Below are 26,386 nucleotides of genomic sequence, written 5' to 3' on the forward strand. Positions count from 1 at the left end.
GTTTTTTGATGGATCGTGTCCTTGCCGATTGCTGCAAGCCAACAGCCGACGAACCTGCCTTTACAGCTTATCTCAACACCTCTTTCAAACGACCTGTTCCTCCGACGACGCAAGTAAGACTACGTGCCTGGCCAGTCAAGGTTGATGGTCGGAAGATATATATGAAGGGGGTCTCTCCAGATTACCGGAACGTGCCGGAAGTGGGTTGAAGCAATTTCAGCCGATGGGTTGTTCATCAAACCAGAGACTAGGAGCAAAGATTTTTGATTTATCTCTCCACAGGGCAGCATTCATTGACGGCAAGTGACATCAAACAAATCAATGCAGCATCATCAATTAGGCCTGGTCCAGCCGAGGGCCTCTTTGAGGATTCAGATGAATATTGGTCATCTTCATTCTCTGAATTGTATATATAGAGAGGGGTCATCCGACTTCGTGCGCAAGTCTTGCTTCTCCATTGCGTCTGTTTGCGGAACTCCTCGTGAGGGTATCAGCTGCAAATTCCCTGCTAAACTATTATCGTTAGCTCAATGTTCGTGCTGTAAAATTTCCATACCATGCATAGAAATCAGTCTACTAGCGTATTCTATCCTCGACATTTCGCTACCAACTGTATATCCGTTAGATCCCCTTACGGCTACTCCGAATCTAGAGGGGAGACTGAAGAGGATGATGCGAGTATATCGACCAATGCAGGAAGACCGCCAGGCCTGACTGGTTCTTGGGATGATCCACGTGTTCTGTATAAAGTGTTGTATAATATACCTAAGACTACTGCAGAGCTATGCGGAGAGACTGATACACAGAAGTGCAAAACCAGCTTCACCAACTTGCACGCTTCATTCTTTCTGCCGCGCACTGCCAAGACGCTAGCTTAAGAAATAGGTAGATCTAAATGGGCCTATGTACATTACTGGACGAACTCTTCCCAACCCTCAGATATGGCAACAACACATAACTATGCTTTCACCATTCAAAGCTCCATTTTGGGTCTACCGGTCCTCCACAAAACCACTTGAATAGGGAAGCTTTTTAGAGTGAATATTACAGTACCTTTTCAAAGCTCGTTGTACATATTCAGGAACTCTTAATTACAGCCAACATTAAAGACACTTGCGATCCCTGAGAAGGGCACGCGATGTTGGGAACTTTAAACGAAATGGCCACATTGATTTAGTCAACTGGGCGCGTCGACTTAGCCCCCAGGTTACATAGTCCCGGTAATTCCGCCGCTAACTGAGATAAACTGTGCAGTGATCCACCGGCTCTTTTCTGATACTAGCAGAAGCGTAGCATCAGCCAGATCCTCCACTGACCCTAGGCGATTCGCAGCTCGCGTCTGTTCATACATAGAAAGCTGAAGCGCAGTTGGAGACCCGTCAGTGGCCACCAGATACGCTTTCGACATATCTGTTGGAACTGGACCGGGTGCGAGTGTATTGACGGTAATCCCACGGCTCTTGCCAAGCTGTCCGGATTTCGTTAGATGGTTGTCGAGCGTAGAGAGTGGGAAAACACGAAAGGAAGCTTACCTCCCCAGCCCAAAACGTTGTAAGGGCATCCATTGCAGCTTTTGTCGCACCATATACAGGGGGTGGGACCAAGATTTTCGAAGCAATGGAGCCGATGTTGACGATGCGGCCGCCTTGCGGCATTCGACCTACGCCGACAACAGCTTGTGTCATGTAGATCACGCCGAAGACATTGACGGCAAATTCGTATTTGAGCTGCTCTTCTTTAACCTCCAAGAGAGGTGTGCTGCTTGCAGCCGCTGCGTTGTTGACTAGAACAAATAGTCAATCAGTCTTGTCCAACTACCTGGAAAGAACATCACGCCGCCCATGACATACCGAGAATATCGATGTGATCGACGCTAAATGCTTTCAGAATTTCCTCAACCATGTTCTTCGCAGTATCGTAATTTTCCACTCCTCCTTGGACGACGGTGGTTTTGGTGCCAAACTCTTTATTGATGTCAATCGCTACCTTCTCAGCCCGCGCCTTGGAGCCTTCCGACACATAATGAATTGCTACAGACGAGCCGTTCCGGGCAAAAGCTCTGGCAATAGCGGCACCGATGCCAGTCTCTCTACCAGAACCTGTAACTAAAGCAGTCTTTCCTGCAAGTGAGAGTGTGTCGGCCGACATATCCAGAAAGTTAGCAAAGAAAGCTATCGAAGCAAAGGATCACACAGCTAGATCCGAACTCGGACGGGCAAGAAGCTATGTTCTATATATATGACAGAGTTGACTATATGGAACTGCTATTATAAATCATCAAGTTATAAAAAGCCGGGAAGGCAAAATTGTTCTATTTAGGAGGCCCCAGCTCCTGTTGATTATGAATATCACGGGCAGGATTGTCGCCGCCCCGAATCGTTTGACTAATGCCGCATGAAATATTTTTTTGGTAGCAATTAAGATTCAAAGTCTGTCTTGACTTCTATCGATTGGATCGGAGTCATTACTGAATAGCCTGGTTGCGCAGCTGCAAGAAAGGCTTGTGCTGGAGCTTTTGTACAATCGATGGTGTTGTACTGTCACCCTGACTCGCACTACTTATTAGACCTGTATCTACATGACTGGGTCGTGACTCCTGACCCACACAGTACCTAGATAATACAACCATCTTACCCATGCTACAACACCGATATATCAAATACAGCCAGTTCCCTCCGCATTAAGTTACACCGCATTGAAAGTCAAGGGGCGTCCTATAGACTATGGTCACTTGTCCAAGCCGATGGTTCGCTACGCTATTATTAATTTCCCCCTCCAAGCAAGTTTTGGTTTGTATCTTACTTTGTGCTGTTTGTGTTGGTGACCAAGGACCAATGGTTCACTACGCTCCGCAATTACCCACCCCCAAAAAAGACCAAGCCAAGTTTTTTTGCATCGTTTGTGCTGTTTGTGTTGATGACCAAGGACCAATCAACGTCCCGAGGTAGATGTAAACCAGGCGTGTTGACTGCATAGTTCGTGGTTTGTGTTGATAACTAAGGCCTAATAAACGCTGATGAAAATCACAAGAGAATTAACTATCCAGCTTACCAAGCGTTCGGTCTTCTCGGGTGCCGAACTTAATAATTCATGTCCTGATGGTCCCGCCATTGGGGTATACCGGTATTCTTAAGCAGACCAACCCTCGATCCATGTAATCTCTGTATTCAACTCTCTTTCTCCCAATCAATCAATCATCATTCACTCGCCATGTCTCTCAAAACCCTCACTCTCTGGACCCTCCGGGGCCACGCTGGCACGCCCAACCCCTGGAAGGTCCTCATGATCCTGGAAGAGCTCAAAATTCACTACGAGCTTAAGTTTGTCGATCTCGGCGATCTAAAGAAGGAACCCTACGAGTCTATCAATCCCAATGGTCGTGTTCCCGCCCTCGAGGATCCGAACACCGGCATCACCATCTGGGAATCCGGCGCCATCCTCGAGTACCTGGTGGAGACATACGACAAGCAACACACCATCAGCTTCACCGCCGGCTCGAAGGAGTACTACGAAAGCAAGCAGTGGCTACACTACCAGGTGTCCGGCCAGGGACCGTACTTCGGGCAGGCCGCCTGGTTTACGGTCTACCACCCTGAGAAGGTGCCCAGTGCGGTCGAGCGATATGTTAACGAAATCCGTCGTGTTTCGGGTGTGCTGAACCGATCGCTCCAAAACAAGGAGTATCTCATTGGCGGCAAGTTCAGCTATGTCGATGCTGCCTTTGTGCCGTGGTTCGAGGTGGCTGCGCTCTTCTGGTCGAACGAAATGGATCTCGAGAAGAACTTCCCGCATGTTAATTCCTGGTTGAACCGTATCAAGGCTCGCCCGGCTATTGCCAAGACCATTGATGATAAGGCGAAGGCCGCGGCTGCGGAAGGGAAATAAGGCAATGTGATGGCAGATAAAACTCCTAGGTAGAAGGCAAAGTTTTTGTTTTTTGATTGAATCCAAACACATATATCTTCCATATTTAGATCTACCCATCTCTTAAGCTAGCGTCTTGGCAGTGGGCACAGAAAGAATGGAAGAGTGCAAGTTGGTGAAGCTGGTTTTGCACTTCTCTCAGTTCTCTGTACAATAATCATTTCATCTCATCTTGAAAATCATGTTGAGGTTTCAGCAGTCTTCCATAACTCTGAGACTCCCTTGATAGATATCATATGACTGAGAGCTTCTGTTGCCCTCAGTCCCCCTGAGGCACCTAGCTTTGTATGGTAAAGTGAACATTTGGGAAGCGTATAAAATGCACTTCCACTCAGGGGGTACTGTATCCTGATTTTAAGAGACAGCTTCGATATTATTCCATTCTGGCTGGTTAGTGCAGTTCCCTCCAGATCCTATCCTATTTCAACAAATTATTCACTTATTAAGATTCGTTGACATAGAGGCTATACTGTATTTCAAGAACTCGGCGCAGAATTGTTGAGAAGTCTGTGTGGAAAATTATAGCTTAGTTTATACATAGCAGGCCGTGATGGATACCGAAATGTTGACTTATAAATCAATCTTGGTCCTTTTAGAAGGAAAAGCATTGCAGGAACAAGGTGCATAGAGATTCATGAATGTTGCATATTATTTTCATGTTAGGTTCACCTTCAGGCTAGAATTTATTTCATTATTGGCATGAGCCCCTGGAGTGGAGCCCTCATTCACTGCTGGTGAAGTTCCGCCCTGTGCATCCTGCCAGCACAGTTTACTGAGATCTCTTCACCGTCCTCATACCTGTTTTATATCATTGACCCATCAATTTTCATCACAATTACCGTAACGTCTTACATTGATATTTCAATTTCACTCAATCCAGCAGTTTCCCGTTCTCACCACTATGATGATTTTAGCACGCCGCTAGGAGGAAGATGGTGAGAATCTCATTTTCAAAGATGGTGAGATTTCAACGGCTGAAGAACCATTCAGTGGCACTCTATCAGTCCCGGTGTAAATAGTTGAGGTCACAAATGGTGATTGGTAGGCTTAACAGCCACGCTGCATATATACCCTGGGCTTCCGAGACTTTTCGCTTATAAAAAGGCCATGTCATTGGGGACACAATATTTCTTATACCACCAAATCAAAAGCATCGGATCGAAATCATATAGATGGAGCGCCCAAACGAAGTATTGCCAGTTCAAGAGCTCTGTGAAACGCATGCGGATGAGAATGATGATCAGCCATCGCAATTTGCGGCTTCGGATACCAAAGCGGTAGGTATTTAGACTGCTTCAAAAGAGATTACACCCAAACAATCATGAGTGACAGTTACAGCCCAACATGCTTCGTAATGACGGCAATTGCACTCTAATGACGCGGCCTTTCAATCGGTATTGGACACGCTGGAAAAGCTGGGCATGATTGACCATAGGGGTTAATCATAGTAAGTCTTTTGCCTCAGTGGTTAACCTTTTGCAGCCCAGCGCAAGGTTCTCACAGGTTTAAACTAGCCTAGGGTTTATTCTAATCCATTGAAAATTTGAAATCAATGTCTTTGATACACGTGAGTCAGAGCTGAACACATCAGCTGTGTTATCCTTTTTTACTGTCACTTAGTTTATGGTTATATAGGGTCTATGATGGAAACTGATAAAACATACAGGAGGGAGTCCTTTGCTTTCAGCCAACAATTAAAAATTCTCTTAATGCCTTCAACTCTCTGGCTGCAATTCACCAGAACCCTGGTACACATATATTGATCATATACAGAATCACCTTCTAATCATGTAAAATGGCAGAGTCGATTTAAATATATCCTCAAATAATCCGAAACAGTTTCATCCAATTCAAAAAGGTTTTTACCTTGCATCCCCATTGTTCCGTTAGATATGTTCTCTCCCTGGAAAGGAATCAAAACCACCACACACTCAGCACCCAGGAGAAGAATAGAACAACTTCCGTGCAGCTCCAAAGAGCCACATGTTCGCCGTTAGTCAGAAACCGCCCGTTTCGCGTCCATATGGACCTTCAAGATGGGTGAAATGTTCTCCGGCTGCACCCGTTCCCACAGCGATCCTTTGCCAGCATTTCTGCCCTCTTCATCTTCTCGCCGGAAATATTCTTCGACATTTCGGATACGACTGGGGTGAATCTGATCCAAGAAAGCGTAATTTCGACGGATGACTCCCTGATTATTTCCCGAGTGACGCCACATATTCCAGAAACCAGTGAAATTCTGTTTGACCGTCATCGATGCAGGGTCGTTACGATCCGCACTATATCCGGCAACCTGGTCTGCATAAGCAGACATGGGACCAGATTTCCAGTATTCCTCCATCGGGGTGTCAACATATCGTGCGCGGTGGCCTGTAACTTTCTCAAATGCCTTTGCGAGATCAGCATAGTGAACATGATCCATGGCAACCTCGAGATTAGTTCCGTTGGACCGGGCCGGATCATCGAAAATCCAGCGGGCGTAATGTGCACAGTCATCCAGAGCGACATGGGCCACCGCTCCCTCACCGAGCGGGGCGCGCCAGACGTCCACCTTTTCTCCATCATCGTCTGTCATAATTGCCGGCGACATGGGGCCACCGCGAGCGATAGTCATTTCGATGTACGGACCCGTGGTGAACACGGCAACTGCCATCTTATAGGAACCTGGAAGGTTTCTCCTGTTGCTTTCATGCTCCGCCAGCAGCCAATCGCCAACACGACCCTTCCCATCGTAGTGGCCCGTCCGAAAGATCGGGTTGTAGCCGGATTTCTTGTAGACAAAGTCCAGGTTCCCGTAGACGAAAAAATTAATTCCTCCATCCTCGACAGCAAGTTCGTATGCCCGCATGGCCCAGTAGGTCTCGGTTTTCTCGCCAGTATTGAAGCCATCGATGTTGATATAGGCGCTATCGCAACCACGGTAGCCGCTTGTCATATCTTCTTCGCTCATAAATGAGCCCTCAAAGAGTTCGACATTTCCCAATGCAAGCAAGTCTTTGGCACGCGGTGACTTGGAGTCTCGTGTCAGGATTCGGCAGAAGTACTTGCCGTCGGAGACGAGGCCGCGCACCACAGGTAGCCCCTGGGCTCCGGTTCCGCCAACGACGAAAATCTTTGAGACAGAGTGAGACGACATTATGATCAACTTGAGATGTTGAGAATGCGTTTCTCGCAGCTCTTTCCGTTGTGTGTCTTGCTATTTTGCGGGAGTGCTGACGATGCTGACCGAGGCCTTGAACTTAAGGGATGGTGGATTCCACAGACCCGGTTTATTATATGCGTGGTGGCCATGGTCATCCCTCAACTCATTCCATATGATTATTCTCAATCTCGGATAAAGCAATGACGTAACTATAGTCTCGGCAATCGATGACTTCGGACATTCGGCCTCGCAAAGTGAAGTTCATTTTTAATTATGGCCCGCGCGAAATCACCGAACCGATGCGGCTTTTCAGCGTTTTCTGTGTTGAGTAAACCGAAAATGTCTCAAAAGATCTAAATTTTGTTCATTAGATGGTCCCTAAAACGTATCGATGTTGAGTAATCAAGCATTGCATGTGCCTCGGGTGCCATTCGACAAGCCTAGGGAGAGGTCTAAATTGCGTTTACGTCGCGTAGAGTTTAAATTCGCAAGCAAGGGTGGTGAGCCTCGGCATCGGCCAAGACACTCGCCTTAGTGCTATTTGGGCAACCCGCCTACCACGATTGGCCGCAAAATACGTAACTTACAGACAGTGACATTTCGTAAGTTTCGACACCCTCGTAGACCGCTTCTACACCGCGCACATGGCCTACAACTTACACGACCCTATTATCGATTTAAGCTACTGCACAAATGGCATAGGAGAGGATAAATCTAGAGCATCTAGAACACGTATCTCACGTAAAGAGAAATCATGTGGAAGCGATTCTTATGGTGATGTATGTCATATAAGCCCGGGTTTATATGAAAACAAAAGGACTTTTTGACTGGCAGAATATAGGTAATATATGGATGCGGAGTGGGAGAGTTAAAACTTACGAGGTGTGACTGCATAATGCATGTAAATTTATTTTTCTGTTCATATTCTGTAGAATTGGCCAGTTTTTGCTCCGTTCGCGGACAGGATATCTTAGGCTAGCCCCAATGAAAGACCTACAGTACAGCAAATAACAATGCATTAGTCGAGTCTCACCACTATGTAGGTTAATGCAAATGATTCAATTAATACACAACAAATGATATTGTCTGGCGAAGGTGTTGCCCTGTGTGCATACAATTCACATGTCAAGAAAAGAACCAGGAGTATTTTATATACTCCACAGTGCTCACTCAGTATTCGGAGGGGATATACAAAAGAACGGCGACCTTCTAGTTAAAAGCGTTAGCTGTGGCTCAAGTTTTATCAGTACACCGCGCTGAGCTTAAAGGAAAACGAATCCGGACACCAGCGAAAGCAGGAAAGGGGGAAGATGAGAAGATGTAATTGACTGATGCTGAGATTTTGAAACTAAATCTGGATACAAAGCCCTGCGACGGCAGAGATAGCAAGCCCCCTGGTGGCCTCCGCAGCATATGGAAGCCATCGTCAAATAATGCTCCTACGAACCCTGGACGCTAGCGGAGCATAGGATAGCCTGCCGTCAAAATGACTACCATGAAATCCAGCCAGTATTTCTTTGGTTACAGACTTCAGCACTAGGAGGAGGACTGCAACTACTGCAAGAAGGACTGGCGGAGAAGTGTAGTGGACCTACAGACATCCTGCAAGGGTCACCGGGATTAGAAAGAGCGCAAGCTTCAACTTGTGGGCTATATGGATCACATTGCATTCTATCCTGGAGCCACACTGTACAGAAGGTGTTAGCAATTCTTGCGTGAATACATCAAACAGGAGCGGAATGGGAAGCCACAGGCATTCATAGTTTCTCGGGGTGCACCTTTTGTTTCGCAATTTGGTCCAAACTGCAGGCGGTGTCCTTGATTGTTTCCCGAAGTGAACGCTCAAAACTCATGTGAAGCTCCTTTTTCAAATGGCCATTATCGATACGAAATGTCTCAGACACCCTTTGAGGTCCTTGGTTTGGCACCAGGTCTGCGTATTCCGGAACTTCGTTCTTTCAGATCCTGCAGACTTCTTCAAAGGAGAAGGGTCCAGAAACTGGAATAAATCGGCCACCGTTGAAACTCTCGAATGCCAGGACATGTACTATCGTGAACATCGACAAAGTATGGGACGCTAGGAGAGAGGACCTTCTGTGTCCGGCCACTCATCAGTTGCCAAATATCAAGCGCAGATTGGTTCAGAGACTTGAGTGTGGTTGTGTGTGCAACAGGGCCATAAAGCATTGGTGGGTTGATTGTGGCAAGCGTGAAGTTTGGTCTTTTCCTTCGAACGAAATCCCAAGCCGCTCGTTCTGCAAGAGTTTTCGATGCGCTAGTCTTGTAAGAGAGGTACATGTTGAAAGCAGGGAGGAGGAGGGACGCACACATATCTTAAACTAGGAAATTTGTAGGCCATGTCCACGTCGATCGGCCCTGTGTGGAGACATGGTGGAATAGAAAGATATATGTGCTGCGGTCAGTGATGGTGTATCCTCAAATTATAATTGCTGACGTTAACGAAATTGTGAATGCAATGTACACGCGATATCATGTTGAGTAGGCGGCTCCCCACGGGACCTACCAGGTTATATAGAAGACATACATAGTGAGTAGTCTGACTGATCTGATGGCCCGCAGTTGTTCGAGAATGTACCTGTCCAGTTTCAATCCAGAGCCCAAATTCTTTTGATATTGGTGGCGAAGCATTGTAGCTAGTTAGGAAGCGAAGAGCAAAGGCTGTATTAGCAGCTTCTGCACCGGCATAATTAGTCTCGAATATTATATGAACTCTAATATTGTATGAATATCGTCACCTGCCGTGATATCGCTGGGCCAGAGGGCGGGCAACTAGAAGAAGGTGGGTGGCCTTGAAAAGCGTAATCAAAAGGATTCTTAGTGGTGCCTATTTATGGCAGTCTACTCTGCGGCAAAGCTGTAGGTTATTCCGACTTCGACACGACATTGGAGAAAGCTAGAAACTGTTGTTCCTCTCATACCAGGCTAATCTGAATGGCGACGCCCGTTCCCTATTCCTGCCTACATGTTTACGTCGGCAATAGGTGTGAATCGTTGTATTACAAAGACGACAGATATGGATTAATATTTGGTGGTTGATAGACAGATATACTGCCGACTGGAAATGCAGAGTGGGAGCAGGCTGGTTCAAATGCTGTACAATTTGATTCACTTGGAAATTTTGTTAAAATGTAGTCTGATTTCAGGGTTTACCTGATGGATGTCGTATAGTTGAGTCTCTTGCTTCAACGGAAATTAATCTCAGGTCTATTTGTTACTTTAACATAGCGCTTGTTCGAACAAGCATAGCAAAACCAGCGACTGCGGATGGATTTGGAAACCCTTACGTTTACTTGCAGCTTCACTCAGCTTACATGATTATTCTGAAGGTTTAGGCGGGTGGCGATAGTGTCTGTTTGCGTAACTTCAAATCTTACCCATTGTCCTATAATGCCGTGCAAATCGCCGCTGGGCGAAATGGAGAGAATTGGTACGGCTGCTGCATCAATAATATAAGGATCCATATATAGGAAGTAGATTTTCCGTTGATCTGTTCGATTCTTTATGCTGATCCAATCGATTTTCTATTTTGTTGACGGGGCAGTCTTCTCCAAAATGTTCAGCATATCGTCTATCATCTACCTCATCCTGAGGATGGCAACAGCAAGTGAAGGGCTCCTCGTTCTTCATGACGACTCCTTCCAGCCTGACCATATCATTCATGTCACCAGTCAGAATTATTACCAAGCATGCATGGAACGGTACTCAGTCCTGGTGAACGGGTCGTCTCCCGGACCAGAGCTGCGTCTCCAGGAAGGTAACGTGAGCTGGATTCGTGTCTACAACGACATGGAGGATTTGAACGTCACAATGGTTCGTCACTGATTCTCCTTTATAAAGGATACCGTCATGCTTACAAAGATAACAGCATTGGCATGGCCTTTCTGCCTTCACCGCGCCTTTCTCTGATGGGACTCCCAGCGCCAGTCAATGGCCCATCCCGCCTGGTCACTTCTTTGACTATGAACTCTGTCCTGAGGTCGGCTATGCTGGTACATACTTCTATCATTCCCATGTTGGCTTCCAGGCAGTCACTGCCACGGGCACCCTTATTGTTGAGTCAGCCCAGCCGCCACCATATAAGTATGATGAAGAGCGCATTATTACTCTATCAGACTTCTTCACAAAGACGGATGAAGAGATTGAGCAAGGTCTCACATCATCTAATTTCATGTGGAGTGGAGAGACCAATGCTGTCTTAGTAAACGGCCAAGGCCGACTGGCCACTAATGCTACCGGGTCGTGCAAGCTGGCTGCTATTAGTGTTAAGCCTGGGATGACGTACCGTTTGCGGTTCGTTGGGGCAACAGCTCTATCTTTTGTCTCATTGGCCATCGAGAGCCATGATGTGCTAGAAATCATCGAGGCGGACGGTCACTACACAAAGCCTGTGAAGACGAGTTACTTGCAGATTTCTAGCGGCCAGCGGTACAGTGTTCTTTTGAAGGCCAAGACTGAGGCTGAGTTGCACGAAGCAAAGTCCCTACAATTCTACTTCCAGATCACCACGATGGGCCGCCCAACTGTCCTGACCACATTCGCAGTCTTAGAGTACCCGTCTCCCACCACAACTGATTTAACCACCGTCCCTGCCACTCCTCCCCTCCCTGTAGCTAATCTCACTTACGGCTGGCAGGACTATGCCTTAGAGTCTTACTACCCCGATCCTGACTTCCCAACCGTTGAGGAAGTAACCCGGCGCATTATCATTAATGTTCACCAAAATGTTAGTGATCATATCATCTGGCTCCAGAGCGGGTATGACTGGATGGAGACATTTCCCAAGTCGCCATACCTGGTTGATGTCTATGAGGGTAAACTTGACCTTGACGCCTCGTACAGCCGTGCAATTGCTAGTGGCTATGGGTTTGATAACCAGACCCGCCTCTTCCCTGCCAAGATGGGCGAAGTCCTTGAGATTGTCTGGCAGAATCAAGGTGCTGTTAGTACTGGCCATGTGGAGAACCACCCATTCCATGGACACGGCAGACATTTCTATGACATTGGTGGCGGGGATGGGTTGTATAACCTGACGGAGAATGAGAAGCGATTAAATGGCACACGTCCAATGCCTAGGGACACAACGGTTCTGTACTCATATAGAAGCCAAATAACTCCTCTTACGCCATCAGGCTGGAGAGCGTGGCGTATCCGGGTTACAGATGCCGGCGTTTGGATGATGCATTGCCATATTCTTCAGCATATGGTGATGGGCATGCAGACAGTTTTTTCTTTTGGCAACCAGACGGCTATCAAGGCACAATCAGCACCTGTTGATGAGGGCTATCTAACGTATGGTGGCTCAGCATACGGGAACGTTACTTATTTCCCTCTTGTACAGCACTTTTTTTGATTTGCTGAAAGCCTACTCAGACTGTGATTTAGTCTTCTCGGTGTACAAATAAGTGGGTGAGCGCTGACCACTCTATAGGGAGAAATTCTAGTATATCCCTGAGCTGGTTGCAGCGGAGTCTTGTATCTGGAACATTTGGGGCCATTGAAGGGTGCGTGACATGATCCGGTCGAGGAAGCATTGCAAACGGACATTCTGCTCAACTGATTATAATATGATGTAAAGACTCCGCAACACACCTTGGCGATCACTGGAATTCGCCTGAGAGTGAGTCTTGGGGGATCTAGGCCAAAAAAGAATGAATAAGTGAAATAAATACATTAACTGCCTGGAGCCACGGCTTTACCACATCCAACAACCATTAATTAACTTCAGTTTGACATAGCCTGTTTCCAGTTGTAATTACATCGCCTAAGAGCGGATTTGTAGTCAAGTTCCCTAAGTATACCTCTCATCATCATGATGCATCTCTTATATTTTTTTTTACAAGACACAGATTTCCATTAGTGGAATCCGCTCATATGATGTTTCTTTTTCCAGGCTGTTTTAGATCCGCCAAATTTTTCAAGCAAAAACAACTCTCTACTATAATTTACGGTGTCATGATAGCCAGCTCTAAAAGTCAATCTGGGGTTTTCTTTTTAAATTTATGATGCGACTATTACGTAGTGTGCAAGACTGGACGTAATAGAGTATGCGATGAGGCGACAGGCCAGCACTTGAATATGCTAAGCAAGCATGGGATAGGTAAGGCATACTGGAGGCTCTCCCATTAGTCGCACTTATAAATAGCCATCTAAGCCACCCTAAATCTTGACACATAAATAATCTCTCTGACTCGCCTAACTGATGTTATATTTTATTAATAAACAATCGCGCGGGTTAATATCATCTAAAAAAATACGTTGGTAACTATGGCAACCATAAATCTTCCGCCCGGTTTCAAGATCGATCATGCCCAGGTCCATGCCAAGCCAGGTGCGCCACGCACACAACCCGCGCCTTTGGGTGTGCTGGCAAAGCTCAGTGAAAAAAGCTTCACTGGAACAGGCCTTAATACAATCTTTCGCCCAAACAGCGGACCACCACCACTAGGAACATCATTTCCCAATTCCATCTCTCCAACCCCTCCAGCGTTCCCCAGCGACAATGTCTTGGAGTTGAATCTGACAAAAGAGACAATAACATTCTCTCAGCCACTTTCTGCTGTAGCTAATCGTGGATTTGGGTCACAGAATGACATCTTCCTCAATGGCGTGCCTTACATACAGGCTGTCAATGATGTATCGAACATGGAGACTGGAAGGGGTGATGGCAATCCCATTGGGATTCACTTTGAGACTGGAATGTGGATGAAAATCCCGGCCACAGACAATCCAGCCCTTGGAGATTCGCTTGTGCGCATGGGATCCATTCCACATGGCACAACTATCAATGCTCAATGCCTAGAGCCTACAAGCACATTCCAAGGTGCACCAAACATATCACCAGTCAGCTTGAAGCCTTTCGGCGTGGGCAACGTGAATTCAAAAATTCAGCTTAATAGCCTAAATATTCAAGACTCTGCTACTCCTCGGCTCCCACAGGATCTCTCAAGGTTTAATGATGCTGGCACTATCACCCAAGATGTCCTGGACGACCCAAATACCGTTTTGCGCAACAGCATCAAGGGGCAAAATATTACACAGACCATCACCTTTACAGTGTCCACGGACCCTCCGCCTCCCGATTTCGGTGGTGGGGCGGCGAACATTGCATTCTTATTAGGCAATCCTGGGGCCACGGCTCCAAATGCAAATGCGTTCCAGATGCAAGCTACCTTCTGGGTTGAGACAGTGGAATATTCTCTCACAGTTCCAGCATTCAAACCTGGACAAGCACCTATGGAAATCTCAGCCCCGGAGTCACTATCAGGCCAGCCGCGGCCAGTGTTCCTCGTCAGCCCACCATATGAGATCACGTCGCCCAAAACGATCAATGTCACTTCAACACAGATCCAGTATTCCCAGGTAGTATTTATGAACTTCGACGGTATAACCTGGCCGCATATCTCAGTGTCGACGCTGGTTCCTTCAACGCCTGTGCTAGTCCCAGACTCAGTCTGGAGTTGACGGGCAATTGAAATGAAATTAGTGTGTCGGATAGTGTTGTGCTATCCACAGTCTATCTTTATTGAAGTTCGCCATTTATCTGTTTTTATGCCGCCTCCCAATGCAGCTATTAAGTCAAGAAGGAATGTTTGCTAGCGATAGTATTCATTTGCGCGAGGCCTAAACCATCAGATTATCCCAGTGAAATGGATAATCAATGCACTATCAAATGCTTTCTTGACAAACTGACAACCTACTCGCTTATCTCCTCCTCATTGATGATGGCTGCGGCCTGCTCCCAAATTTACCTATTGTCATATCCCGGCACTGTATACTCTTGGGGACGGTCTTGGGATTAGTTGGTCAATTTTGTTCAGCATTCATCTGGTAATGTTGAACTGGGATTTCAAGCCAACCCAGGTCATGCCGTATGTTTATGACTAATTATGGAAAAGTCGCCCCGGGGGGCGTGTAATCATAACGGTCCAGAACAGGACCAAATTTCGCGATAACTGAGACAATTGACAACCCCCGTCGTTACCGTCTACTCAAATGTCAAAAGACTCTTAACATATATTTGGTAGAAGTATCTTTCCTAGGCCCATGGCTTCAAGCGATAAAGTAAATCAGTAAAAGTCTGATTAGCCAAAAAGTATCGAACGATACACCTGGAAGAAACATAGAGAACACTTTCCTCAGAATGTGCAGGGATAACTAAAAATAAAACCACAATGCTCAATGAGAAGACGATATTCAGAGTGCAATACTCGGTCGACCCTCATGATTTACTGAGGGCAGAGATGGCCATAGTTGGAGTCTTGAAGACATAAGGTGTAATATACTGACACAGTTGTTACTCACGGACAACTAGGGGTGAGCATTGCTGAAAAGTTCACTTAGAGGCTAGTCTGAATATCTTCTTTGACGAACCTGAATCCTAGCAGTTAGAATTAGAGCATCTAGAGAATATCATCTGATCTAAGTCACTCAATGATTCTCCTACATCCTCATCGTGGCTCTACCTGGCTGCTAAAGGGAAATGCCTTAGTGTGTAGTACTATGAAATGATTGAACATCCAAGGTTTAGGAATGGATGATCTCATCATTAGGTTTCAGTATTACTAATGGGATTGAAAATCATAGTAACTTTACATTTAATGAGAGACTTGGCTGCTAACCTTATTTCAATTTACAGAGTAGATATAGATGAAAACGGAAGCTTGCGAGGGCGAAGGTGCACATAGTCATGAATACATCATCCTAGAACTCAGGCAGGAACCTACAGATTTACTGCCCTCACAAGCACCTTATAGGCTATTTTATCATGATGGGCAGAATAATCATTTTGTGCCTCTTAATGTGAAATCTCTTCTGACTTAAATCTTGAATCAGTTCATAATGGCGAGCCATCCATTCAGTTAGTTTGTCGATATCTTGATCCAGGATGATTTAAACGATAAAATTCACATCACGAATGCACACTTTGATAGGTACTCCTTATGGTACACCTGTGGATCATTTCTTCTATTTCTAATGTGAAATGGTTGTTGTGGCCAGTTCTATAGGGACTATAATCGAAGCAGTCCTATTGCACCAAGGGATGTTGATGAAATGGTCGTTAAGCCCAATTGCCATACCGACGTCTATCGCAGTGGCAAACAAGTTTTTCATCGGGGGCTCAGGGTTCTAGGGTTCAGGGTTTAGTGGACGTGACTACCATAAGCTCTTTGACTTTGGGCTTTGCATCGTTCTCGGCAGGGGTCAATCTGACTGATGTGTTACTTCAACCGTTGGAATAAGGACAACTGTTGGATCAAATGCTCGCCATGACTAGTAGCACTGTATCAAACGCACTTACCCATATATAATATAGTTACAAGAGTAAAGCACTTTTCATTCTGTAGCGGTACCCCAATCTGAAATCATATGTCTTTGGATTCTAACACCCCTTGTCCCTCATTCGTCCCCCATTGTAAGAAAGAGCCAGATTTAGTAATTGAAGAAGCTTCCCAGATTTCCGGGGTGTGAAATCAAGGTAAGGTTGATGTCTAGGACTGGCGATATCTTCTGGACCGAAATCCTACGCTCTACACCCCTAGCCTAGGGGCGTTGCACCATTCTGTGGCACAACTTAGGAAAAGTGTTATTGATCCCCCAGCAGGTTGCACCACTACCAATATTATTAGGGTCTATGATGGTCAGTCAGAGACTAATACTTACATTTATAATCAGTTTTTATTGTAAAGATGCTTAATGGTGCTGCCAGTACTGGCAATGATAATAGTATAACCCAATTTCTCTATAATGCATCTACCTCTACTAATATCCTATCCTTTCATGGCCACTAGTAAAATACTACTAGTCTGTTCAGCAAGCACTATGTGCAGCTTAGGAATAAATGTTTGGCATTAAAATTATTAAGTCCCTTAAGTTTCCACCTAATGCAGCCCTGTTTATTGTGCTAATAGTGTATGCCTTTACTAAATAGCATTTAGGGAGGAGCTACTGGGTTTCATCCTATTATTTATATGTACTAGGGCAGCATTAATTATTAGAACCTTGTAGCCTACCTAATGGCAGTCCACTATAGTGTTCAGTATGGAGATTTGCTGTGAACATTACTAAGAGCCTAGAAAACATAAAGGATAAGTCTATTAAATTAGTAAGAGCAATGCAGAAAGCAGTGCTCAGCCTCAAGGCTATAAAGAAGAAGCTATATTTCTGGGCGACGTTTATGCTGAATGGGTCATGGTTTCAGCCTAAAGCAGGTCCATTATAGTGACTGAAGGGGGCAGAGGGTCCAAATTATAGTAGACTATTTTATACAAAAAAGGAACTCATAAACTTTTACCATGCTAACATATAGCCACATTATTCACAGCTATAGATATGGATTATAAACAACCGCCTAAGATACTTACTAATATTATACACTAATAGAATAGGGATAGCAAATTCTCATATATTAGGCATATTGGATATACGAATTGTTAGATGAGGGAGACAGGGCGGGGGCAAACCTCATTGCCAACATCTACTCAATTAAGGGAGTAATCCTGTGCAAACAGTGGGCATGCTTAAGGACAGTGATTCTTCGCAGAGCCAGCTGCTTAAATAAGCACAAGAGTTGACATGAAGCTATGGCGTTTTGTGTATATAGTCCAGTTAATGTGATTCAGCATTTAAGCACGCACGAGTGGCAGCACTAGGCTAAACACTTACCAAGTCAGTTGTCATGGGATAGAGTCCTAATCTATAATTTCTAATAAAATAGCACGCACCTCTTTAACCAATGATTCCGGCGTATAATGATGATATCACTTTCGTTCTGTTTGAATCTGATGATCAATTACAATCCAGATTAATCACTTCTTGAAAGGTAGATAAGACATTGCTGCCTATCAAAACTGAAAGTGTTATGTTTCTTGGTGTCGGCATCCAATTTACCTAAAAGTCGCCTGTACAGTGTGTTCAATAATTAGGCACATGAAATCTGGTAAAAGTTGATATTTGAACGCGGTGTGGGAAAGTACATTTGAGTGAAAGAGAGCTCAACGAGCCATGGAAGCATTATTTACCTAGAACAGAAGGCTGCCTAACGCAGACTACCTATTTTATTTTTTCTTTAAGGTTATTTTAATACACTTTTCCTTGCGGAGTAATCATTCATTCTGGTCTAAATCACCTGATTCTGAACTCTTGATTCCAATCATTTGGTAATTAAGTCGTCATGGACAACTACATAGTTCAATTAATTTGATTCATTAGGATAATTGGTATTATCGTGGCAGAGTGACCTATTTCCGAAAGCAGGGTTGGTGTAAAACATTAAACTTTAGGACAACAGACCCTGACACTCAGCATAACGGTTCCATAGATTTGACTAACCCCCCACCTAACATTATTATGGCAGGGTGACCTATTTCCGAAAGCAGGGTTTGTGTGTAAGATTAAACTTTAGGACAACAGACGCTGACAATCAGCATTACGATTCCATAGATTTGACTAACTCCCCTACCCCAAGATTCTTGCTACTTTGACCTCCAGATAACATACATCCATCTCCCTTTACAAACAGAATTTACTGCGCACTGCCGTCCCTACTGACGATATTTCTTTGCTGGACCCAACCTCTTCTGCCTGTCAGCTTTACACGGAAAGTTAGCTTATGATGGTCAGTTCACCTCTTTATCATATATTTCTATAGTAAGGAGTCTTTGTGATGGCTTAGTATCATCCATGCAGGCTGCATCAACTGTCTACATGATTAGGCATGCCGAAAAGCCAGATGATGGCTCTCCTCATCTCTCTAGTCGGGGGCTAGCAAGAGCAGAGCACCTCCGTGAATATTTCGGAAAGGGCAGCGGGTTTGATATCGGCTATATCATCGCCGAGCATCCTAGGCAAGGTTCGAGCACTCACCTTAGATTCGATTTTCAGACAGTATCAACCTACTGCAGACCCTCGCCTCATCCTGCATTGTGCGTTAAGTTAATAAGTTCATATCTAGATTCCAGGTTACACCCCTACGAAACCGTCAAACCTCTGGTTGATGATTTGGGTGTGCCGTTCAACATTGAAATTGACAGAGACGATGCTGCAGGTGTTGCGAGTGCTGTGAACAAGTATAAAGGAGCCAGCAATATTCTTATCTGCTGGGAGCATCATAACCTTTCCAATATCGCAAAGGCTATTGGCATAGAAGGCTTTGCAGAGGGTAGTGGTGGGTCTGGCGAGGTCAAATACCCAGGCTCACATTTTGATCTTGTTTGGGTTGTACCAGCCCCTTATGATAAAATTACCAGAGTACTTAGTCAGGATACCGTGGGCTAGGTGCTATGCTAATGATCCAAAGGCAAAGAACATTTGTATTTTCATATAAGAATTCTCCTGGGTAATCAGCTACTTAACATAATTCGAGTAAAGATAAGCTGCAAGCCACTTTTTTTTTCAAAAAGAGAAAACACTGTTTAAACCAAGAGCATTTCCTTCACCCTCACAAACTTTTTTTATCTGTTCTCCATCCCTTTCTCTGTCTTTGCCTATTTCCCTTTTCCCTTAGATCAGGAACAGAAAATCGTCGGATGACTCAAGGAGAGGCTTCATATGCGCCCAGTTCTGCAGACTTGACGTGACTGAGATCCAGAGCTAAAAGTATCTTCCCAGTTTCCCGCCCTGTGTAACAAGGCAGCCCACTGAAGATGACCTCTGAGCTGCCAAAGCGTTTATCCATGTAGCCAAGCGGACCCCAGCTTTATAGATCTGTTCATTCACAATAGGGGCGGCACCATCGTAATATTCACCACCAAGGTCATTTTCTTCGATCCAGTCAACGCCATTTTTCAAGACATAATCACAGTTCAGTCTGTTTGTCTCCTTTGCCCACAGCATAGCACATTCCAAAGGATTCTGAACATCTGAACATTCTGCATAATAAGGTCTGAACTGATTTGCCTGAAAGAGACTTGCTGCCCACCGTTCCGCCGGCTCTTTTTCATTATTATGTTTTTGGTTATGTTTGATGCCATTCATTTTATGAGGAATGTCTGTGTCCCAGATGCCGTGGAGGTTCTCTTTAGAGCAACGATGGTCAAAGCATGCATGGATCTCATTTCCTCCTCGCTCCAGAGCTTCCACATGCAATGGCTGATGTATGTCACCCAGAAAATGAATGAGAAACTTGAGGGCATCAGCTTGCTCATCCTTGGCCAGACTATGATCACTAAGCTGATTTGTCTGTGGCCCAGTTAGCTCTACAGACCAGGATTTAAGCAGCGGTCGGGTTGATATTACCATGTTTTGAATAGCAGATACTATACATCCGCTGMTACCACAATCCGATGTGAAGGAAACCTGACAGGTTCCGGGTGGATGGTCCTCAGCATCTGGGACAGTTAGTTTTTAGTATTGGAATTGGAGGGGTTGCTGTAATATACCAAGGAAATGCCATGGTTTGGTGGCTGGCATGTGAAACTTTATTCTGTCAGGCCAAACTGCCGCGTCTGAAATATCTTTCCCATCATCGCTAGACAGGAGATCATCTACAAGCTGCGTTGCCTCATTGCTAAAGTATTTCTGGGCAAGGTAGGCAACAGTGCGGTGACCAAGATCTCCCCAGCAAGCAGCTGGCTGGACGGAGTAAATAAAAATTAGAAATGGAAGTAAAAGGTTCATTATGAGTATATGTGGATCAACCTGTTGTTGGAAAACTATATACTTAAAAATGACTTTGGAAGGCACCCTGCGATGGAGGAAACGTGATGGACTTGAACAGAAACAAATAGCAGTACTATTATTTATACCCTGGATACATACCCAAAAATCATCCTCTAAAGTTCAGTCAAATCAGCTGTTTGCAGAAAAACCGTGCTGCAAAGATAAAGATTGGCTGCTAATACTCTAATAACTAGTCTATGGAGGCTTTGTGGTTAAATTTTAAGGTCTAGAACAATGGCTTGAAGGGTCCATGGACGTAATCTAGACTTAAATTAAGGTATGTGTGACCTCTCCCTGAGTCTATGGTTACACCAAAAATGAGTCTGGGCTTCTGCAATGGTAAATAAGATGACATAAACTCAATGAGTGGCCCAACTTCTCCAAAACTGTCATACGTCAACCAAGTAGACACCAAAAAGATACCTACTACCCTCTGACCTCATGGAACCTCTTCTTTGTTGCTAGTTAAGCGTAAGCATTACGAATTTCAAAAGCCATGATCCAATTAAATATATCTGTATGTTGGGTTGGCCATCGCCAAGAGATAACCTATTCATTGTTTATTAGGACAAACCCAAAAAGGCGGTTTGGTTGTATCAGGTTATGGCGAGGTCGAATAACCAATGCGCACGTTCCTACCATCATAACAGTTGGAGAGACCCATTGTCGTAGCTTGCAAGCCAGTGTCATTACATGTATACAAAGAAACAACTAGGCTGGAAACTCAGTAGATTAAGCACTAAACGTACGCTAAGTTGCTTAGGCTAGAACCCTTAATAGTGAAGCTTCCCGATTCTCCATGCTTGGGATTGTCGGGAGACCTTGACGTGAATATGATGCCACTCAGCGGTTGACTGAAGAATAGAGTTCATAACAGATGCATGTACTAACCGCGGCCTGCTATAAAGTTTTCAATGACACTACATTATATAGTTCTATCACAACAGATACAGCTCCAAAAGGTCTGAGAGGTGCTCTCGTGTTGCTCAAAGTTGTTATCTGAACCCATATATCCTTTCATCCTTCCCATCCTCCGAGTTTGACACAGGACAAACGGAATTCTGAATTCTTAATGAAAGGTAGATATCGTCAAGCACCCTTTGAGATACTATTTGGTTGTAATTGTATTCTTTCTACCTTTTCGAGGTATAATCAAATTGACTTTTTACAATCGCAAGTAATAATTGCCCGACACAAGGTATTCTTTCAATCGCACCCTAATCGAGATAAAGGAACTATAATGGTAAGCATTCCGCTGCCAGTAGGTCTGTATTGTCAGAAACCTCTACCTGACAGATACCAATCTCTATACAGGCTCCACCAATTATTTACATGATTAGGCACGGAGAAAAGCCAAATAATGGTGAGAATAGTCTCTCTAAAGAGGGACTGGCAAGAGCACAGCGTCTTCGAGACTTTTTTGGAAGCAGCAGCCCATTTAATATTGGCTATATCATGGCCGAACGCGCAGGGGAAGGTTTTCTGCTCAGCCTTGGTCCATTAACTGAAATAGGATGTTCACAGCTAATCAACAATTCTAAACTCAAAAATACGCCCTTATGGAACTGTACGACCTCTGGCCGAGGACTTGGGTGTGAGACTCAACATTATGATTGACAGAGATGATGCTGAAGGTGTTGCTAAGGCTGCTAAAGGATATAGAGGAACTGGCAATATCGTCATCTGCTGGGAACATCGAAGCTTCTCTAATATTGCTAAGGCCATTGGCACTAAAAGATTTGCACCGAGTAGTGGATGGCAAGGTGGCGTTCATTACCCCGGCTCGCGCTTCGACCTTGTCTGGGTTTCGCCAGCACCGTATGGTGAAATTACCGAATTATTAGTGAGGATACAGGATCGAAAGCAACTCCTAACTATGACTAAGGTAAGGCTAGTGTAGCCACATGCAGAATAGCAACATTTTGTAATACAATCCTTGGGTGCGCTGATTGAAATTATATTGCAAGATGTATGTAACTGAACATAAACGAATGAAGGTCTGGAATGCGTTAGTCTTCATTAGATCCTAGCATTTATACTGTACCAAGGAAAGCTGTGATCGGACAGTGACCATTGCAGCTCGAAGACATTTCCAAGGTTGAGCACAGCATCCTCATGACCTGATTCGTCAAACCGGGGATTCTAGAAGGGTTGACATATCCTTTACCGCACGCGGTAGGTCTAGGTGGGCGACCACTCGGTTGGTCGGCACTGTTAGAATTATGTGTTCATTTTAAGCTTATTCTTGGTACGTGTTCTTGAACCTAATGAGATCTAGAACGAGACCGACCTACTTCTCTTCCATACCGTCCAAAGGAAATGGAAGCAGATTGTGGCAAGCTTTACCACAGCTACGAGGTGACTGGCTGTATTCCGTACTGCGGATTGGTCTTAAAAGTGCTGATTTTAATCATGCCATTTGTATACGAGTCATTAAACGCAAACACAGCTGAGCGCAGAATACAATAAGAGGTTACTATGGATCTGCGTCATAGACACATGGCATGTTCTGGTTAGACCAGAAACACGACGGGCTGATCATAGTGGCCACTTTGGGTCCTTCATAGTCATGCCACCCCGCATATATGATATGTTACATCTTGATATCTCATTTATATAAATCCGCGATTATCGGTGATTAGCGACGACGCCCGGGCAACTCTTCGGCTTTCTAGCTGCGTTAGTTTTCAATTATCCTTCGGTGCTCAGAATTTGAAAGAAACGCACTGGTATTAGCGGCAGAACAAAATGCAGAGAACAGGTCTATTTACTCTGCATGATCCGCCTCCAAATGTGGATGTGGCAGTTGAGTATGTCCAAACCAGTATCGATTATTAATTTATTTCTGAGTCGTCTAGTATCGTGGCCGTCCATGGACTCCATGGAGATTGGAGGGGTACCTGGACGAGCGATAGCGGAATTCTCTGGCTAGAAGATGATCTCCCTCGGCGGCTCAGTGATGGGGGGGTAAACGCGAGAGTGATGTCCTACGGATACAACGCAAACACTGTCTTTAGCAAGTCAATGGCTAATATTAACGACACTGCCAACGATCTACTCATCAGGTTAAACATGGAACAAAACTTTCTTGAAAGGCCACTCTTCGAAAGGCCACTCTTATTCATTGCTCATAGCCTTGGTGGTATCATTGTGGAACAAGTTAGATAATTCTTTGTTTTCTATCGTTTATTTCATACGTGAAACTTACTTTTTAAAGGCAATCCTTAACGCTAACGAACGGGACGATTATCGTGACTTACGTCGACGAATGAGGGCCCTAGCTTTCTTCGGTGTGCCTCATCATGGAGCTATACTCGCAACCTATTATGACTTTCTGTTGCAGTATACGTTCCTTGGCTACATCACCAACTGGAATTATATCTACGCTCTAAGAGCTGGATCAAGGGCCCTGACAGATATCTCTGAGCAGTTTAGGCCACAGATCCCTTCATTCCAGATCCGTACGTTCTATGAGACGGAAACAACAAACGGCTATGCGGTGTGATATCCTCTAGTATCATTTCCACTGAATATCCACTGACTTCGCCGCAGGTAGTTAGACAGGAGTCAGCTAGACTGGGGAATGAAGTTTCCATTGGAGTAGCAGATTCCAACCACATAACAATGTGTAAATTCGATCCGGATCGGGAAGAACACAAATACTTGCCAGTATGGACACATATTCTCGACATTGCGGGAAGGATCGTTACTCCTGGAAGACCTCCTAGAAGAACTCCTACTATCAAAGCCGGGCCTTTAAATATGCGCAACAGATATCGTCCAGCCGACCGCTGGAAATCTTTGTGGGATGATCCAGATTCAAACGACATCAAGTTCGCACCCTCTTACGAAGTACCACCAATAGTACTTATTGGATTGAGAGCTTTGGATTTTGGTAAAACTGCAAACCTTCGGGCGCATGCTAGCGTTGCTCGGGTCACACCAAGAAGCTTCAGACCAGTTCTTGAACATTGGTCGGACTCGGCGAATTATCGCATTGGCGGCTCCTGGCTCGAATTACCCTCAACAGACTTGGATTATCAAAGCGGCCATGAGAACACCTTTGGAAGATGTATGGAAAGAAGCGGCGCTGGCCAATTTCGAATCCGCCGACATGTTACTTTCTATAGGCCATATAATAGTGTCCCTACAGTTGCCTGCTGGCTGACACATATTGACTCACACAGGTCTAAAAACCACCGTATGAAAGTGGAAGCAAGTAGTATCAGTACAGAGGGCTTCGACTTGGATTTCTGCACATGGAGCGACTCAGTTGTGCATGAGCTCGAAGCGGGGTGGTTGGCATTTAGTTATCAACGCAGGGGTGTTTACTGCTTTCCAAGGACTATAACTGATTATGCACGCCAGAACCAGGAATTCCAACTGGACTTCCCTGTGGGACATTTCAACAGTCCGCCGTCTTGTTTCCTCGCTCTTACATATATCGATGCAGACTGCAGCAGATGGACCCGGGTTGAAGTGGTTGCCAGGAACACAACAAGGGATCAGACGACTATAGTTGCGCGCACCTGGGCAAATAGCAAGATATTCAGGATTGGTTTTACTTGCATTGCAATAGGGATTTAGTGATATTCTTGGGCTATGCCCCATCCCAGATAATATTTTGAGACTGTCAAACAGTGTTGTATGACAGAGCACAAGCCTGCTTTATAATTAGCAGTAAAGCTCTTCATGATTTTAGTAGACCCTTCTACGTGCGAGCTCCGTCGCACCCCGCCGGGCCCTTTCCTATGGGATCCAGGACCCCCCAGTCCGGCGACTACATTGGGCCCGGCTCCCCGCCCCTGTGGTCTGGGAGGGACAATCTAGGTATTATTCTATTCATCTCCTTGCAGTGCATCTGACTATGCTGATTATAGATTCCAGGTCCCCTAGGGGGACCGCGTAACTAGTATGTACCTATTAGGATTAGCTTTACTAACTAGTTTTACTAGGGGCACTGCTCCCTACTAAGGCTATATTATATTACCAGCAGTAGCATCTAGGCTATCTAGATCACCTAATTAATCCCTCCCTAGTTATGTTCCTACTCAATCATCTACTCTAAACTTAGTACCTACTAGAGTATAGGATCCTACTACATAGGTATACTACTACTATAGTAATATATATCTCTATATCCCACCTTATTAGGGCCTATATACTAGTAGTCCCCTTACCCTAGTAGCTAAAATCTATAATTTAGCCTAGTAATCTAGCTACCTCTATTATCTCTAACTACCTGGTATTCACTAGAATCCCTCTCCTAGACTATACATAGCTAACCCTACTACTAGGGTCCCTATTAGATAATTCTTACAGGGATCCTATCCCTAGGGCCTAATATAGTAAGTACAGGATCTACTAGACCTATAGTAGCTACTAGTAATATCCTACTCTAGCTATTACTAGTAACTACAGCTAGTAAGAACCTAGATTACTTACTATACTAGACCTCTATAATAGTAGTAGCTAGTAATAGTATAAGCTAATCTATATATAGTACTATAGGTGCCCCTGGCCTATTAGTAGTAGTAATTAGTTAATAAGTATAAATATTAACCTAGATTATACTAAAGTCCCAGGCCCTAGACTACTTTAGGATCTAAAGAGTCTATAGTAAATTAACTAGTCTATATAGCC

The 26,386-nt window shown here is 44.8% G+C and overlaps 7 protein-coding genes across 7 annotated transcripts; 5 read left to right on the top strand and 2 right to left on the bottom strand.

The window, feature by feature from the left end:
- Positions 1-1,207: 1,207 nt before the first annotated feature.
- On the bottom strand, positions 1,208-2,148 carry Asppvi_010112 (SDR family NAD(P)-dependent oxidoreductase; the record flags this gene model as incomplete). Its single annotated transcript, XM_043305958.1, has 3 exons — positions 1,208-1,468; positions 1,533-1,783; positions 1,851-2,148. 3 exons carry the CDS (start codon positions 2,146-2,148, stop codon positions 1,208-1,210), a joined length of 810 nt encoding a protein of 269 aa, XP_043161893.1.
- A 1,062-nt stretch (positions 2,149-3,210) lies between these two features.
- Positions 3,211-3,885, top strand: Asppvi_010113 (glutathione S-transferase family protein; the record flags this gene model as incomplete). The annotated part of the gene is made up of 1 exon (XM_043305959.1): positions 3,211-3,885. One exon carries the CDS (start codon positions 3,211-3,213, stop codon positions 3,883-3,885), a length of 675 nt encoding a protein of 224 aa, XP_043161894.1.
- A 2,032-nt stretch (positions 3,886-5,917) lies between these two features.
- On the bottom strand, positions 5,918-7,060 carry Asppvi_010114 (uncharacterized protein; the record flags this gene model as incomplete). Its single annotated transcript, XM_043305960.1, has 1 exon — positions 5,918-7,060. One exon carries the CDS (start codon positions 7,058-7,060, stop codon positions 5,918-5,920), a length of 1,143 nt encoding a protein of 380 aa, XP_043161895.1.
- Positions 7,061-10,639: 3,579 nt separating this feature from the next.
- Asppvi_010115 (uncharacterized protein) lies at positions 10,640-12,437 on the top strand (the record flags this gene model as incomplete). Its single annotated transcript, XM_043305961.1, has 2 exons — positions 10,640-10,897; positions 10,953-12,437. The coding sequence occupies 2 exons, from the start codon at positions 10,640-10,642 to the stop codon at positions 12,435-12,437; spliced, it is 1,743 nt and encodes a 580-aa protein (XP_043161896.1).
- A 914-nt stretch (positions 12,438-13,351) lies between these two features.
- On the top strand, positions 13,352-14,548 carry Asppvi_010116 (uncharacterized protein; the record flags this gene model as incomplete). The annotated part of the gene is made up of 1 exon (XM_043305962.1): positions 13,352-14,548. One exon carries the CDS (start codon positions 13,352-13,354, stop codon positions 14,546-14,548), a length of 1,197 nt encoding a protein of 398 aa, XP_043161897.1.
- A 4,218-nt stretch (positions 14,549-18,766) lies between these two features.
- On the top strand, positions 18,767-19,360 carry Asppvi_010117 (uncharacterized protein; the record flags this gene model as incomplete). The annotated part of the gene is made up of 2 exons (XM_043305963.1): positions 18,767-18,935; positions 19,038-19,360. The coding sequence occupies 2 exons, from the start codon at positions 18,767-18,769 to the stop codon at positions 19,358-19,360; spliced, it is 492 nt and encodes a 163-aa protein (XP_043161898.1).
- Positions 19,361-23,960: 4,600 nt separating this feature from the next.
- On the top strand, positions 23,961-24,248 carry Asppvi_010118 (uncharacterized protein; the record flags this gene model as incomplete). The annotated part of the gene is made up of 1 exon (XM_043305964.1): positions 23,961-24,248. A coding segment is annotated over one exon (288 nt), but the record flags the coding sequence as incomplete, so codon positions are not given.
- Between the last annotated feature and the right edge of the window lie 2,138 nt (positions 24,249-26,386).

This window comes from Aspergillus pseudoviridinutans, assembly GCF_018340605.1.
Source record: "Aspergillus pseudoviridinutans IFM 55266 DNA, scaffold_7, whole genome shotgun sequence".
Lineage (NCBI taxonomy): Eukaryota > Fungi > Ascomycota > Eurotiomycetes > Eurotiales > Aspergillaceae > Aspergillus > Aspergillus pseudoviridinutans.